Raw genomic sequence first — 15,145 nt, 5'->3', positions numbered from 1 at the left:
CTTAATCTTAGTCTAAATACCTCGAGATATAAGTTAAAAGGCATAAAAATAACTCTTTAAAATTAATTCTAAAAGCTATATAGTCTTTTTCTAAGGAAATAAAAATAATTATATATAAGGTTATTTTATTAAAGGCTAGTATTAAAGATCTTAAATAGGTAAATAAGATACTAAGTTAGCGCTAAAGGGCAAAAAGGACTTAACTCTAAAAAAGAGGGGTAATAATAATAAGAGAAAGAAGGCAAGTAATTAATTAAATAGATATTAATACGCAGGTAGTGGCTAAATCGTCGCGGAGTAGTGGCTAAGGGAGGTTAGCGTAATTAGGGGTTTAATATTATAATATTTATAGTAAGCCTAGTTATAATATAAGGACTTATTAGGTTATAATTAAGATATCTAAGAAAGAATATAATAAGTAGTTTTAATTAATTAAATAATTTATAATATTTTTATAATAATTTTTATTATAAAAAGTAAAGATTTTTAAGATATATACTTATTTAAAATATAAGCTTATTATATATATTACTTAAGATAATATATTTAATAAGTATAAAAAATTAAAAAATATAAATTATAAGGTTTAAATAAGGTATAAAATAAGTAATTAAAATAAAAAGAAAATAAATAAAAAATTTAGTTTTTATAAAAAGCTAATTAGCTAGATAAGGGATTATAGGCTAATAAAAGTAAGTTATAAGATAAATAAAAATATAGAATAAAAGACTAGCTCCTAATTAGTAGTCTTTATGCTTATATTACTTCTATATATAAAGATCTAAGAAAGAAAAATTATTCTAAGGGAAAGCTATTTTTTTATAACTAATAGCTTAGAATCTATTAGCCTAATTTAGATAAAAGTTATACTATTAGATAGCTCCTTTTTAAGGCCTTCTAACTATATATAATATATATTAATTAGATAGCTAATAGCTGGGCTATAATATAAGGAAGATAAAACCTATAGGGTTTTATATTTAAGGTATTTAAAACCAGATAGAAAATACCTATATAAGAAGACTAGCTTTAATAGAGTTATCAGGCTTTAAATAAAGCCGTAAGTCTAGGTCACGTGACTGACCCTATATGTCTGGAATTACCTAGGAGGGAAGTTTATATAACTCTGTAATATCTCGCTAATCTAAGCAGTTATAGCTTAATTAAGCATATTATTAAATAGCGCTAATAATATACTATAGGGTAGTAAGTTATTAGACTTATATTTTATAAGTTAAATTTCTTAGAATTATTTATAAAAGACCTTTCTTATAAAAGTCCTTAATAAAAATATACTAAATAATAATCTATTCCTCTAGATTAGACAGTTTACATAAGTTCGGTATAATATCATATTAAGCAAGAATACCATTAAGTCAACTATAAAAAGTAGTATAACAGATATTATAGATCCTTACAGCGGGTTATATATATAGTTTTAGGTCATTTTAAAGGGCTTGAAGAGCAAGAATGATATTTGCCTCATTATTTAATTATGACATATTTTATGGTTGAGAAATAAGTAATCAAATGAAAAGAGGAGAGGTTAAGGGATTTTTGATCGCTTTGCTTGTGCAGTCGGCTTGCTTGTGGAGTACGTTATAAGGCATTTAATTAAACTAATTATATATCTATGCTATAAGGTAAGGCCTAGCAAGGTATATATATAATTAAAAGAAGTAAGGGTTATATAACCTAAGACTTATATAATAGGTTATTAGTATACTTTAACTAGCGCGTATAGGGATTCGGCCTCAGCGCGCGCGACACGAAGCGACCCAAAGCCCCTTGACTATCACGTGACTGTCCAGGTGATCTCCGATCCACGTTCTAGGTCAAGGACCACAACTTCAGAACGCGCCTGATTCTGGCTTGCCATCGTTGCTGAAGTGTCCATATTGATCTTCTTGCGGCAAGTCAATCCGTCTTCTTTGCCGAAGCGAGCCGCGGATCATGAGGCCGACAGCCGGTGCTGACTCGCCAACAGAGCCATGACTGAGTCAAGTTGGGGTTATCCCCGGGTGGGGGCTACGGAGTAACTCAACAGAAATAATACAGCTGTAACACAACCGAAGCTTATAGCCAAGCTTCAATAACACAATAACAAGCACGCATTCCACATTACCGAACACTGGAGTCCCTCCCCAAGCTCCTGGTGATACACCTCGTTCCTTATCTCTCAGTATTATCTTGCCCCTCCTTTCCACAACAACTTTCTCGGTGTATCATGGAACAGACCGACATCTGCACCAACGGTGTTACATCACCAAGGCATAAGCCGCCCAAAAAGGCCTGCAGGAGGGCAACAGCAGCTTGCCTCAACTGTCGCCGACGCAAAGTACGCTGCGATGTGGCTCTCAGAGTAGGCGCATGCACCAACTGCCTTCTCGATCAGAGGCGATGCGAGGTGGTTCCAAAAAGGCACAGAGGGTACGCAACTTAATCCGTGTTCGCTATGAAATGATACTGATCCCAGAAAGGACCAGGCTCGGCCATGGCATAAAGGTTGTCCCTATTGAGAAGCCGTCTTCACCAGAACACCACGCCGAAGAGAACGACCCGTCGACTGGGGAAACTCAGGCAAGCAGTCCCATTGTCAACACTGTTTCCAACCCATATCCTCAAGAATTAGAGGCGGCGGCTACCGGCCCGAACATCATGGACAGTGAGACACAGCTATCGCACCTGGTGGACGGCCCTGCTAGTCCAGGTCAAGTACCTGCACAAGACGAATCTACCGAAGAGACGCCCGAAGGTCCAACAGGCCTGGAGAAATTGCTAGAGTTTAATATGGAGAACTCCATTCGTGCCCCTCTGGGAGAGGTGTACAATTTTCCCGTCTTCCCTTTCTCAGCAAGCGTCCAAGTTCCTTTCAGTTACTATCCCTTCGTCGATCTCGCTTGTTTGGGCACTCTCCCATCGACAGATGTTGCCTTCCTTGAATCCCAGGGTAGCCTGCATCTCCCTTCCCGTATCCTGCTCGACGAATTTATGCAGCATTACTTCCTTCACATCCATCCGGTCTTACCTCTTATCCACGAAGGCGACTTCTGGGAACTGTATCGACAGAGAGTAGGGGGCTCTTCCCTACCCGCAATATCCTTGCCCGTCTTACACGCGATGTTATTCGCATCTTGCACCTTCGTTTGCGATACCACCGTGATGCTGTTGGGTTACTCTGACATTCGGTCAATGAGAGCATCATTCTTTCGACGAGCCAAGCTCCTACTAGACCTTGGGGCAGATACATCCAATCTCTCTTCAGCGCAGGCGGCACTTCTTCTCTCATTTTCATCCATGTCAGCAAGGAAGAAAGTCGACACGTCATGGCTAACTAGTGCCATCGAAAATGCCAGACTTGCCGATGCCCCCCAGTACTCTACAACCTCTGTCTCGGTCGATATTGCACAGAAACGTCTACTCAAGAGGGTATGGTGGTGCTGCATCATCCGGGACCGGTCTCTAAGCCTCTTAATGAGGCGCCCAATTCTCGTCACAAAGGATGTCTTCGACTTCACGGCCGATCGTCTTGAGCTTTGCGACTTCGAAGATGAATTCGAACGGTCAAAGGTTTATAGCACTGCTACCAAAAAGACATTGGCCAGAATTCTCATCCAAACGGTTGACCTCTTCGTGGCCCTCACAGACACCTTGGCGCTGGTATTCTCGCGTGATTGCGCTCAGATAATGTCTCCTGCACAAAGTACCGAGGTCTCAAAATGCGTACATCAAGGTAAACAGCGACTTCATGGGTGGTATACAGACACAAGCAAGGAGCTTCCGGAGCAGGTCATTATTACGATGGCGACGCCAAGCTCCTTGACAGAGCCGGAAACGTCGCACGGTTCGATCCAGCTTTACGCGAATCTCATGTTTATGTATTATCACACTGCACGCATGATGCTTTGCAACTTCGAGGTGCTCCATCATTGCGTCTTCCAACCGTCTCCTGGCATCTCTTTGTCCTCGCTGCCCGTCATCTACAGCAACTTGCACGATTTACAAGATGCGACCTGTGGCCTCTCCAATTGCCACAACACACTCGTCGAACGAAACCTGGTCCAATGGCTTCCCAATTCTGCTGTTGGCTGTACAGTCCTGCCTCTCATTCTCAAGATGATCGACGATACATGTTGCGAGCCCGCCTTCCAGTTTCAACCCGGCTTGGACGAAGATACCTCCCCGAAGGAACGCCAGTCAGAAATCTTGGCCACAGTTATGAAAGTCTATCAAACCAGATATGACAGTGTGGATTGGATCTATGACATCGTTTGTTACATCGTTGATCTTGTCATGCCAAAGCCCGATGACCAATTGACAAGTTTCGACTGGATCGACATCCTAGTCTTTCAGCCCGGCCTATATCTTCGGCTGATATTGAGCGTGGATATCTGTCTCAGCAAGGGAAGGTTTCCGCGTGATGATGAGTTACCCTATCGTCCTGACGACACTTCTCAATTGGATGCCGATCTGCCATCCCTGGAACATTCTGACACAGGCGAAATGGGAAGCCAAGAGTCAACTAGTGAAGTTGAAGAGGACGATGAGTCTTTTGTAATTATGGCAAATTCTACACCACAGCTTCTATGTAACAGCCCCAAGGATGACCAACCTACATTTGAGGATTTTGCGCGCTGGGATTGCCTGGGCTTATTTAGTACCTTGATTAATACGTTATAGTATTATTCTTGTATATATAATATAAGTCTTAATACTTATCTTAAAGGAATCAATATATTAAGTAAAAAAAGTGCTAGAAAGACCTCTTCAGGAAACCTTAGTCGTCTTTCTTTCTTGTAGAGCAGGCTCACGCGTTGCGATCCCTAGAGAACCGCTCAAAGTATCTAACCTTATTTTCACTAGACCGCTTACAAGTTAAAATCGATCTATTATTCCATCGCACTTTGATAGCACACTCTTGGTCCCTCAAGGGTCCTAATCAAAACAAGGGTTTCGTTTCTCCCAGTTTACAGTACCCGGTCTGAAGGATGTCCATCTGGTATCAGTGGTCGAGATGTGTGGCTGATGCCGGAACCCATGGCATCGGGACGCAAAAATCCGATGGCTGCGGGGTTTGGCGATGAGAATGCGGGGTATCGGGTTCCGGCTTCTGTCCGTCTCCAGCCTAGACTGGTTTGGGGAACGTCAAAGCAAGGATGTATGTGGCGAGGATCTCCTGTGGGCAAACCTACTCTTCCAATCTCCCCCCTCCTCTGAGAACCTTCGAACTTGCACCAAACGATTCGACTCACGGCTCTACCCACGGCCTTGTAGAGAACCCGTCACTTTGCACGCCAACTGTGTTATACTTAACGAACTGGAATCAGGCCTCAGAGCTCTTGCCAGTACCCAAGAAGCCCTGACCACAATGACCGTGGAGGGGACGCCTGGCAACATGGATATGGCGGAGCTACGACGGGAGAGGAAACGCCAGACTGACAGAATGGCACAAAGACAACACAGAAAACGCCAGAAGCAGTATATCGAGGAGCTCGAGGCTCAGATCGCTCTTCTTAAAACGCCTGGACCGTCTGAAACGTCCCAACTCGCCACTCAGAACCTCAGGCTACAGGACGAAGTAGGTCTCTCCTTTGATGGCATCTGTTTAGAGGAGAGTGCTAAGTTGGAAAAACATAGCTCAAACAAATGCATAGCCTCTGGGACGAAATGGAAAGCATCCTTCAGCGCCAACGTGAACTCAGACAACGGTCGATGATCAGTCAGCCTCCTATCGCGTCGCAGGGCTGCGCGAGCCCCATCGAGGACGTAAATCGAGACAACGATGCCGGCTCGCAAGTATTCATCGCGGACTCATTACATACTAAAAATGACGTCTCGAATCATTTGGCACCCCATCAAGAGCCGAATACTACCCATGAGGCCTCGGAATCGATTGGACTTTCTGGGCTGGAAGACCTCATGCTGCACGAGTCTACAACGGCATGCCATATGCCCGGGGCCTTGAGCCAAGATGCTGACCTGGATTTGGACACCAATTTTGACATGCTCGCAACGCATGACGACTCAATCAGCAGAATACTCAACGGTGAAGGCCATCTATTTGATGAGAGCCACACGGGCAAGATTTCCATGACAGAAACTTCCCGAACCGCCCAAGTCAGTCCAGGAAACAATCGACACCGGCCTCTGAGTGCCCCGGATCAACCATCGACCATGACGACCCAGACGAACTGTCCCCGATCTCATGCTAAAACTCGCGCATTGACACAGAGTGCGAGGAGGTCGAAGCGAGCTACAGGTTTCACGCCGTGTGAACACGATCAAAGCCCCGAGGTTGTAATCGAGAATGAGCCATGGTTGGAAGACTATGCAAATTCTCGTCAACCTGACGCCCTGGATGGGTTCATGGAGCTGTTTGGTGCTTACATGGAGCACTGCATACCCGCACTCGGTCCGACGATATGGCCCATCCATGAGGCACCTCGAACTCAGCACCTCCCCATGTTTCTCTCCCCGCCATTGCCCAGAGACCGACCCCTTCATAACATCATTGAGCGTGCCAGCAAGAACCCGGCTGCTATAGGGCCACCAACGCTTGTCGACTTCTTATTTGATAACCCAACAAATACTCTGTCGGTTGATCTAAAGCAATATCTGGCACCAGTGCAGAAAGTGCGGCGCACCTCGGAATTTCTCGCAACTTATTGGGTGCTGTACCTGTTTCTGAGAGTCAGTCCAGTCACACACAAGCCCGGAGCTTTCCCGTCGTTTTGTTTACTGACTTCAAGACAGTGGCAGATTCTCCGGACCGACGAGGCCTACCAAAGTCTTCCTCCGTGGTTCCGCCCGACACCTCTTCAGCTTACTGTTCTCCATCCAGTTACGGCGGATCTCATAGCATGGTGAGAATGACTCAGATACCCAGTAAACACTTGAATTAACAAACTTTAGGCCCGAAATTCGCGAAGGTCTTATTCACATGTCTCTCGCAGACTCAGAGGTCTTACAGGAGGTTTCGACCGACGTGGGAAAGTATCTCACAGTTGATATTCCGGTGGCAGAACATGATCTACTGAATGACCCCCAGCAGATCGCTTCTCAGATCTTGAACCTCGCCAACTGGAAGCTGGACACGAAATTCTTTGACCGGTACCCCCAGTGGAAGAGTATCGCCAGCGCTGGGTGAGGTGGTTTATGACGCTGGACCAATGGAACAAGATTCGTGCTGGGAGTTCATTGCACTGAAAGGGTAGAGCATATTATTTTATGAAATAACTAGTAAGGGAACAATGGCTTTTGAATGTGTTCCAAATCCAAATACCATGCAACGTCCTGTCCGTCTACCTCTGGCAGCGTGAAGCCGTTGCCCATGAACTCGAACCTGTTGCGTGTACGATAGCGGATGTTGTAGTCTTCAAACCGAGGATGCTCGAGCATCAAGCGCCAGTGGACCAGGGATCCTGGATATTGAGCCGTAATCTTACCACCTGGGCGACCTTGGTTATACCAGGACCTGCAACCAGCTGCCCAGACCCTTATCCAAAGTCAGCTTAATTAATCCACTCAGGTTTAAGTAGATGTCAACTTACGTTCTCTCCAGCCACTTGTGCACATGCTCGTTGTACTCGGCAACGGCCTCGGGCTTCACGTCGATGGCCAGTATATTCTCGGTTTGCATCTTTCTGATCATCTTGCACACATAGTTCTGTGCAGCTTCCAGGACAGTGATGAAAGATCCATGTCCGGCTGGGCAGTTTGGCCCAAGAGACCCAACTGTACACGAACAAACAATTAGTTGTGTCCAAGGCTGGCGTCCAAGACAACTCACTCAAGAAATTGGGAAAGCCACTCGCAGCGACCGCAAGGTAAGCCGACGGATCATCCTTCCAAGCCTCACTGAGCGAGACGTTGTTCCGACCAACAACCGGGAAAACTGGTTTGAAGCTCACATCAAATCCAGTGGCGCAGATGATAACGTCGGCCTTGTACTCGGTTCCATCGGTGGTCCGCAGGCCATCCTTGGTGAAGGACTCGATTTCACCCTCAGCTAGTTCTACGTTGTCTTCCAAGAAAGCCTCTAGGAAGCCCTCAGCCGGGCCGAGCCGACGACAACCCATCGGGAACGTTGGGATAAGCCGTTGGACAAGTCGTTGGTCATTTTTTAGAATGTTCTTCATCCGTTGAGTGACAAACTGGATAAGCAGTATGTTAATGTGGCATAACATCAGACAACCCGGCCGAGACTTACCTCGCGACCTAGCTTTTGGTGGGGATGGTTCGCAATGTTGTTACGGAAGCTGGTGTTGATCTTGGTCTCTATCTCCTTTCGGTGAGCCAGGTATGCCTCGGGGTTCTTTGCAAAAGCGTCCTTCTGTTCCTCTGTGTCTACATATAGGCGGCTTAGCTTGTTGCTTCAATAGCATCCATGATGTGGCTACTCACAGTCAAAGTTGCGACCTTCAGAGTCGGTGAACCCATCCATCGCGAGGCCAGGGCCAATCCACTGGGGTGTGCGGTAGAACGAGATCAACTTCTTGACTGTCGGCCTGATGGCTGGTACAATCTGGATTGCAGAGGCACCAGAGCCAATGACAATGACGGTCTTGTCCTTCAAGTCGAGACTGGTGTCATAATTGGCTGAATGGGTCATCTTTCCCTGATATGCCTCGCGGTTTGGGATGTCAGGCCACTTCCACGTGTTCAAAACACCAACGTTGGCGATCAAGAAGTCGACTCGGTCTTCAAACGTGCTCTCCTCGTTAGACTCGTTGGTATGAGAGATGGTCAAGACCCACTGGCCAGTTGTCTCATCCCAGGCCGCCTTGTTAACTCGGTGCGACAGCTTGATGTACTTGTCGACGTAGCCATTCTTGGTGGCGAATTCTTCATAGTATGATTGAATCTCAGCGGCTGGAGAGTAATACCTGGACCAACTTGACTTGGGAGCGAAGGGGTACTGATAAGCTGGAGAGGGAACATCGCAGCGACAGCCTGGGTACTTGTTGGCGTACCACACACCACCGGGTTTGGGATATCCTATGGGCACCAAGTAAGGTCATGACGTTTCTCACAATGATGCATCAATAAAGGCAAAAGAATACATACTCTCATAAACGATCAGGTCAATCGAGTCTCCAAACTCTTTCTCTTTTTTATAGCACATCATAATACCTGATGCTCCTGCTCCTATGCAGGCAACCCTCAGCTTGCGAGGAGCCCATAGAGTATGCTCAGAAACGGTATAAGGGGCAGTTTTGTCGTGGTTGATAGGCGTTCCACCAGCCCTGTTGTCAAAGGTGACGGAGTAGTCGTTTTCAGTTGGGGTGGTCATTGCGAAAGACGATGGGGTACAAGAGTAATGCTGATTAAAAGAGAGGGCCTATTTCGCTAGCATGGGTAGAGATTGTTGCATCTATACTCAAGCGGCGGTTTGTAACAAACACAATGCCCGTTATATCCGCCTGCGCTGGACCCTGTATCCTGCCCAGGCAGGGAGTTGTCAGAGCGATGACTCGGAGCTTGGTCAGCGACCCCAACATCATGACAGGATTGCGGGGGTTTCCGGACTACCCCAGATTGAGGAAGCCGAACTATTGGGACTAGAGTACCCTAGCTGAAGCATGGCGTCCCCCAACAACGCGCTGACTCGACATGAGAGTCAGCTTCTTGTGTGGGGTAGGGGTCTGTAATGTTGTTTCTCGCTAACCTCCTTGAGTCATCTTACATGGAAGAGAGCTCGTACACTTCCCAACCATCACAGGGTCCAGGTCCACGATGAACCTGTAGAAACTCAGAACTAGCCTCGGCTGTGCGATGTCTTCCCCGTGGGGTTGACTGTCTGTGCGTGAACCGGATTTCTGGGGTAGTCAATGTGTGCCTCCCAGCTGCCCACCAATTCACCGACACGCACCAAGTGTAGGGAGGGTATCGAGTACTCGCGCCATCAAGCCAAAGACAGAGCCATAATCACTGGATCCAACTATATTTTGCTTCGTTTCCTTCCATTTATTTCTAACCTCTTTTCATACGATATTCTAAGCCATATTCTCTCCATCGACAAAGACTTTCACCATGGATCTCAACAAGCAGGAAAAGTCAATGTCTACTACTGAACACGTCGAGCAGAGCCACGCGGGTACGCAAGACATTGCCGACCTTGCTGCCCGCCAGGCTGAGTATGAGAAGAGCCTCAGTTTTTTCGAGACGGTACGAGTGTTTTGGCGAAGCACTCTCTGGATTCTGTATGGCCAACTCGTCGTTTTTGGCTATGGCATCGATGGAAACATTGCGGGTAATCTGCTTGCAATCCCCAAGTTTCGGTAGGCTTTTTATACATTTTACTTGGGTCATGACTGACAAGATTACCTACTAGAGAGGATTACGGTACCCTTCATGGAGAGGGCAACGCAGCAAGCTGGATCATCCCAGCAACTTGGCAAAGCCTTTACGGAGGCGTCTCCCAGCTGGCTGCAATTCTCGGAGCTGCGTTCACCGGTTGGATCGCCGATAAGATCGGACGTCGATACACCAACATGATATTCTGCGCCATCTCCATTGCTGGGGTTGGAGTTCAGTATGCTTCCATCCATGACGGGTCACTTGCGATCCTTACGGCTGGAAAGGCAATCAACGGCCTCTCCATTGGAGCGTGGCTCATAATTGGGCCTCTCTATGCTTCCGAGGTTGCACCACTCAAACTAAGAGGCTGGCTCACGGCCATGACCAACTTCATTCAGTTCTGCGGCACCCTTCTGTTCACTGGCATCATGTACAAGCTAGGCCCTAAGAACGATGCAGATGCCTATATCATCCCATTTGCCTGTCAATGGGTCATTCCATGCCTCATTCTTCCTACTGCCTGGATGTGGCCTGAGTCACCTGTCTGGCTGTTTCGATCCGGACACCGCGAAGCTGCCCGGAAGTCCCTTGGCCGTCTGCATGGGGACAGCCCGGCGATCAACAAGGACGCAATACTAGCCTTGATCGAGAACACTGTTGAGCAAGAGCGCGAGAATCATTCAGAGACGACAAGTGTAACGTATGCTTCTTGCTTCCGATCGACAGATAGACAGCGGACTTTGATCTGTATGTTCATCTACGGGTGCCAATATCTGAGCGGTCTTGTCTTTGTCTTGGGTTATCAGTCGTACTACTATCAACTTGCCGGGTTTGATGCACAGTTTTCATTCCTGCTCGGAATGCTTAACAATATCAGCATGTTCATTGCCAACATCCTGTCTTGGCCGCTACTGACCGTCGTGGGCCGCCGACCTCTTATCGTCTGGGGCCAGCTCGCATGTGCCATGACACTCTTTATTGTTGGAGGAGCCTCTGTACCAGAACAGAGGACAACAAATCTTGTAACCATCGCTTTCATGTTTGTTTGGGTATATATTGGTCTCGACCTGAACACAACGAATCATAGCTGACGGTATTCAACAGGGCTTCATCTATCAGATCACGCTGGGGACAGTTGCCTGGACAGTTGTGGCAGAGATCCCCAGTTGGCGCCTGAGGTCACGAACCCAAGGCCTATCCAACATTGTTCTCTGTGCAGTGCAGTGGGTAGTGGGCTTTGTGTTCCCATACATGTTCAACCCAGATGCCGGTAATCTCGGCGGTAAGGTAGGCTTCATCTTTGGTGCGACAACCTTTATCGGCTTTGCGGGATGTTGGTTATGGCTGCCCGAGACAAAGAACCGGACAGTTGCTGAGCTTGATGATCTGTACGCTGTGAAGGTCAAGCCACGTTATTTTCACAAGACTTTTCTTGCTCCTGGTACTGGGTCCGATGAAGGTAACAACAAGGCTGAGTAGGAAGATTGTGCTCGAATCCTGTTGGGTTATGTTTTAATCTTATTACATTTTTCATTTGGTTATTGCATTTCAGTCTACCTATGTCGAGTAGGCCATAGTAGTAGGAACAATTCAACGATCTTACCTTTGAGCGAAGCCAGTTCTTGAGGAAATGCATAGTAATGAACGAATTGTTAAATCCGAAATCGCCAACTTAAATTTGCTATCCTGTCTGCAAGCTCTTCGTTCATGCGATACGACTCACTGTCGTTGCGCAGGTTGAGCCACGGGATGAACAAGCAGGCACCAATAATACTGTTGCTGTTGTCTGAAGCTCGTGCGCATGGAGGTATTCTAAGATGAGGTTTGACAAGACGCAGTAAGAGGCTGAGGGAAAGTTACCGCCAGCAGAGTCACCGCAACTAAAAAGGAGGGCTGCTGTTCCCGAAAGCATTGGGTGCACCCACTGCCTACAAGGTTACTCCATGATCCGAGCTGACTCGCTGGCTGACTCGCTGGGGTCGTGCTGTATGAGTCAGTTAAGTAAGCCCTGATCGGGATTCGATTCGAACTGCGGGGAAAGTACACGGAGACTACGGCACTTGATGACGGTTAAAGAAACCTGGGATATCAACATTTTAAAACATTGTTGTGATACTACCTAAGCTCGCCAGATTAATTTTTATTCCTTGATGCCTGAATAGACTTCCTTCTGAACTTTCTCATCTTACTGAGAGCGTCGAGTTTATCATGCCTTCACTACCCAAGTTGACCTCTCTGCAAAACCGTGTTGCGATTGTGACGGTGAGTATCGACTTGCGCCCCTACAGCGTTTCTTTGTATTGATCCAAGATGTTAGGGAGCTGGGGGTGGTCTTGGAAAGGAGTACGCCCTCCTACTGGCTTCATACGGGGCTCGTGTGGTTGTAAACGACTATGGTGGCTCTCTGGACGGTCAACGTGGAACCATTTCTCGTGCTCAAGCTGTCGTCGACGAGATACGAGAAAAGGGAGGAGAGGCGATTGCCGATGGTCATGATATCTCCATACAGGACGAGGTCCAACAACTAGTACAAAACACCATAACCGCATATGGGACAGTACATATTCTGGCCAACAATGCCGGTACCGCTGGCCAGGCCAGCTCTCACGACAATGTCAACGTCGACTCATTCCGGCGAACCTGGGAAATTGCTGCTTTGGGAACTATTCTTCTCATCAGTGCCGTGTATCCGACCATGGAGAAGCAGGGATACGGTCGCATCATCAACACCTCCTCTGACAGCATCTTCGGCACGGGTGCCGGAGGTGATGGGGGCTACGTGTCCAGCAAAGGGGCCACGTACGGCTTAACCCGAGAGCTTGGCCGAATGAGCCCCAGGCATGGAATCAAGATCAACGGAGTTTTGCCTTCGGCTGCGTCTCGAATGTCGGACCTCTCGCCTGTTGTCAAACGTATCACGAGACAGTACTTCGACACTCACCTTGTGGCAGACTTTGTGGTAGCTTTGGCCAGCGAGGAATGCCCCGTGTCTGGGGAATTATTCAGCGTCGGTGGCGGGAGAGCCGCGAGAACAACCTTGGCTACTGTCCCGGGACATTCTGGAGAGACTACACCAGAGGGTTACCTGGCCAACTTTGACAAGGTCCTTGGATCGACAGAGGAGCTTTTTGTACCGAAGGATACTCTGGACCAGATTTCATATGCAATAAGGCATGCAACTGGCATAGATGTAGGTGTCATCTCTTTAGAAGAGTGATTAGCACTGGCAATCTTGTACACATTCAGCAACACAAAACCTTCCATTAGCGTAACATAGTAAACTGGCCAATTGCATTTCACTAAATACATTGGACCTTTTGCTGTCATCCTGAGTCGCTTTTCGATTTAGTCAACTCCTATAGCCAACACATACTGTAGATGTTTGCACACTTGCATCTGTTTTGACCCTATACATACCTTCCTATCGACCAATGCGAAGGTATCAATGTATAGGCAGGCCATCAACAGTTCATGATTTGCAATGTGGGAGGCTGACCGCCACGTTGGCTGGAGAAAATGGCCACAACGTGATAAACAATCGTGAGTTCAGATTCCATCGTTACATAGCCACAAGCCTACTCGTATATAGATCTAAGAGCGGCTATAGCTCTAATGTCCTTCACCTATTCTTAGAAATCCATTGATCAGTTCTTCTCACCCAAATATCGGCTGTTTACGCCTTGCACAAAGATGTCGACTATGTAGAGTATGAAGCGGATGAAGGAGAAAGTTGGTCCCTGGAGGGAGCTGGACTTGAGGTCTTTGGTCTCTGTCATGGTCGATTCGCATATGATATGCTCTATGTTGTTTAGAGCCGTGAATTTGTGCCTCGGGCCGAGCTTTAAAATGCTGCTGCCGATGCTCGGTCGGAAATATAGATAGTATGAGTGTCAGTTGCGCGAGTCAGCGACGCGACGCCCGCGTTTCTCCGCACCGCGTCTGAGATGGACACGGCTGGGGGCTACCTTGAAGGTGAATAAGAGCTAAACAATAGATCGCCAGTTGTTGTTCGGCGATTGCTTACTTCGAAGTAGCTGCCCTTCATTTTTGGCCTTAGAAGCTGGTACCTAGGCGATGTCATTCCTCGGCCCCTATCTTGAACCGAGTAAGTCACCCTCACCCTTGCCCAAGAAACGATTATAACATTAAGCAGCCCCTAAAGGCCTTTCGGTATGGAATTGGATGTTTGAGGGAAACCCGGCACTGTGCTTACCCCCAGCGGCTGGCTCCGAGCCAGTCAGTGCCCGTGGGTTCCGCGACAGTACAACGGGGGCATTTCTTTCGTACAAGGATTTGAAGAGTATTGCTACCGCCGCCTCTACACTTCTCTCCAGAGACCATGACCTCAAACCAGGGCAGACAGTCGCCATAGTCAGCAGGAATCTGCTTTGGTATCCAGCTGCAATGCTGTCTGCCAGTCGCCTCGGTGCGGTTGTCACAACACTGCCTCCCGAGACCAAGAAGGATGACCTGGTTCATTTTTTCCGCGATTCACGCGCAGTTCTAATATTTTCCGATGACACGGCGCTTGATCATGTCAAGGCAGCTTGCCAAGTAGTTGGCTTATCGACGAACAAAGTCATTCGCCTGGAAGGATTGAGAAGCGAGGACAACACGTTCCGGGCTTTACTTCGACGAGCGGAGGTCCTTGATCCAGCTACTTATGCCAAACCATGGGTCCCGAGTAGCCATGGTGCTTCGCCGTGTGGATTTCTTTCTTTTAGTTCTGGAACTACAGGCAAGCCGAAAGCTGTACGTTCCTCATACTTACTATGCTTGCCTGCCGACCATTCAGCTGACCTTACTGTAGGTCATCATATCTCACGAGAACCTGATCAGTCAAGTG

General features: G+C 47.3%; 4 protein-coding genes across 4 annotated transcripts; 3 read left to right on the top strand and 1 right to left on the bottom strand.

Annotated features, from left to right (window-relative positions):
- Positions 1-6,462: 6,462 nt before the first annotated feature.
- On the top strand, positions 6,463-7,147 carry LRP88_03542 (DUF3425 domain-containing protein; the record flags this gene model as incomplete). The annotated part of the gene is made up of 3 exons (XM_083240161.1): positions 6,463-6,690; positions 6,754-6,863; positions 6,913-7,147. The coding sequence occupies 3 exons, from the start codon at positions 6,463-6,465 to the stop codon at positions 7,145-7,147; spliced, it is 573 nt and encodes a 190-aa protein (XP_083105291.1).
- An 89-nt stretch (positions 7,148-7,236) lies between these two features.
- Positions 7,237-9,292, bottom strand: LRP88_03541 (flavin-containing monooxygenase; the record flags this gene model as incomplete). Its single annotated transcript, XM_083240160.1, has 6 exons — positions 7,237-7,495; positions 7,551-7,734; positions 7,790-8,153; positions 8,210-8,346; positions 8,404-8,997; positions 9,067-9,292. 6 exons carry the CDS (start codon positions 9,290-9,292, stop codon positions 7,237-7,239), a joined length of 1,764 nt encoding a protein of 587 aa, XP_083105290.1.
- Positions 9,293-10,032: 740 nt separating this feature from the next.
- On the top strand, positions 10,033-11,778 carry LRP88_03540 (general substrate transporter; the record flags this gene model as incomplete). The annotated part of the gene is made up of 3 exons (XM_083240159.1): positions 10,033-10,280; positions 10,334-11,348; positions 11,404-11,778. The coding sequence occupies 3 exons, from the start codon at positions 10,033-10,035 to the stop codon at positions 11,776-11,778; spliced, it is 1,638 nt and encodes a 545-aa protein (XP_083105289.1).
- A 729-nt stretch (positions 11,779-12,507) lies between these two features.
- Positions 12,508-13,516, top strand: LRP88_03539 (uncharacterized protein; the record flags this gene model as incomplete). Its single annotated transcript, XM_083240158.1, has 2 exons — positions 12,508-12,561; positions 12,617-13,516. The coding sequence occupies 2 exons, from the start codon at positions 12,508-12,510 to the stop codon at positions 13,514-13,516; spliced, it is 954 nt and encodes a 317-aa protein (XP_083105288.1).
- Between the last annotated feature and the right edge of the window lie 1,629 nt (positions 13,517-15,145).

This window comes from Fusarium phalaenopsidis, assembly GCF_050370095.1.
Source record: "Fusarium phalaenopsidis strain FUZ10S chromosome Unknown contig_32286, whole genome shotgun sequence".
Classification (NCBI taxonomy): Eukaryota; Fungi; Ascomycota; class Sordariomycetes; order Hypocreales; family Nectriaceae; genus Fusarium; species Fusarium phalaenopsidis.
Note: the sequence above shows the minus strand (reverse complement) of the source record. Positions and strands in the feature narration are given on the sequence as shown.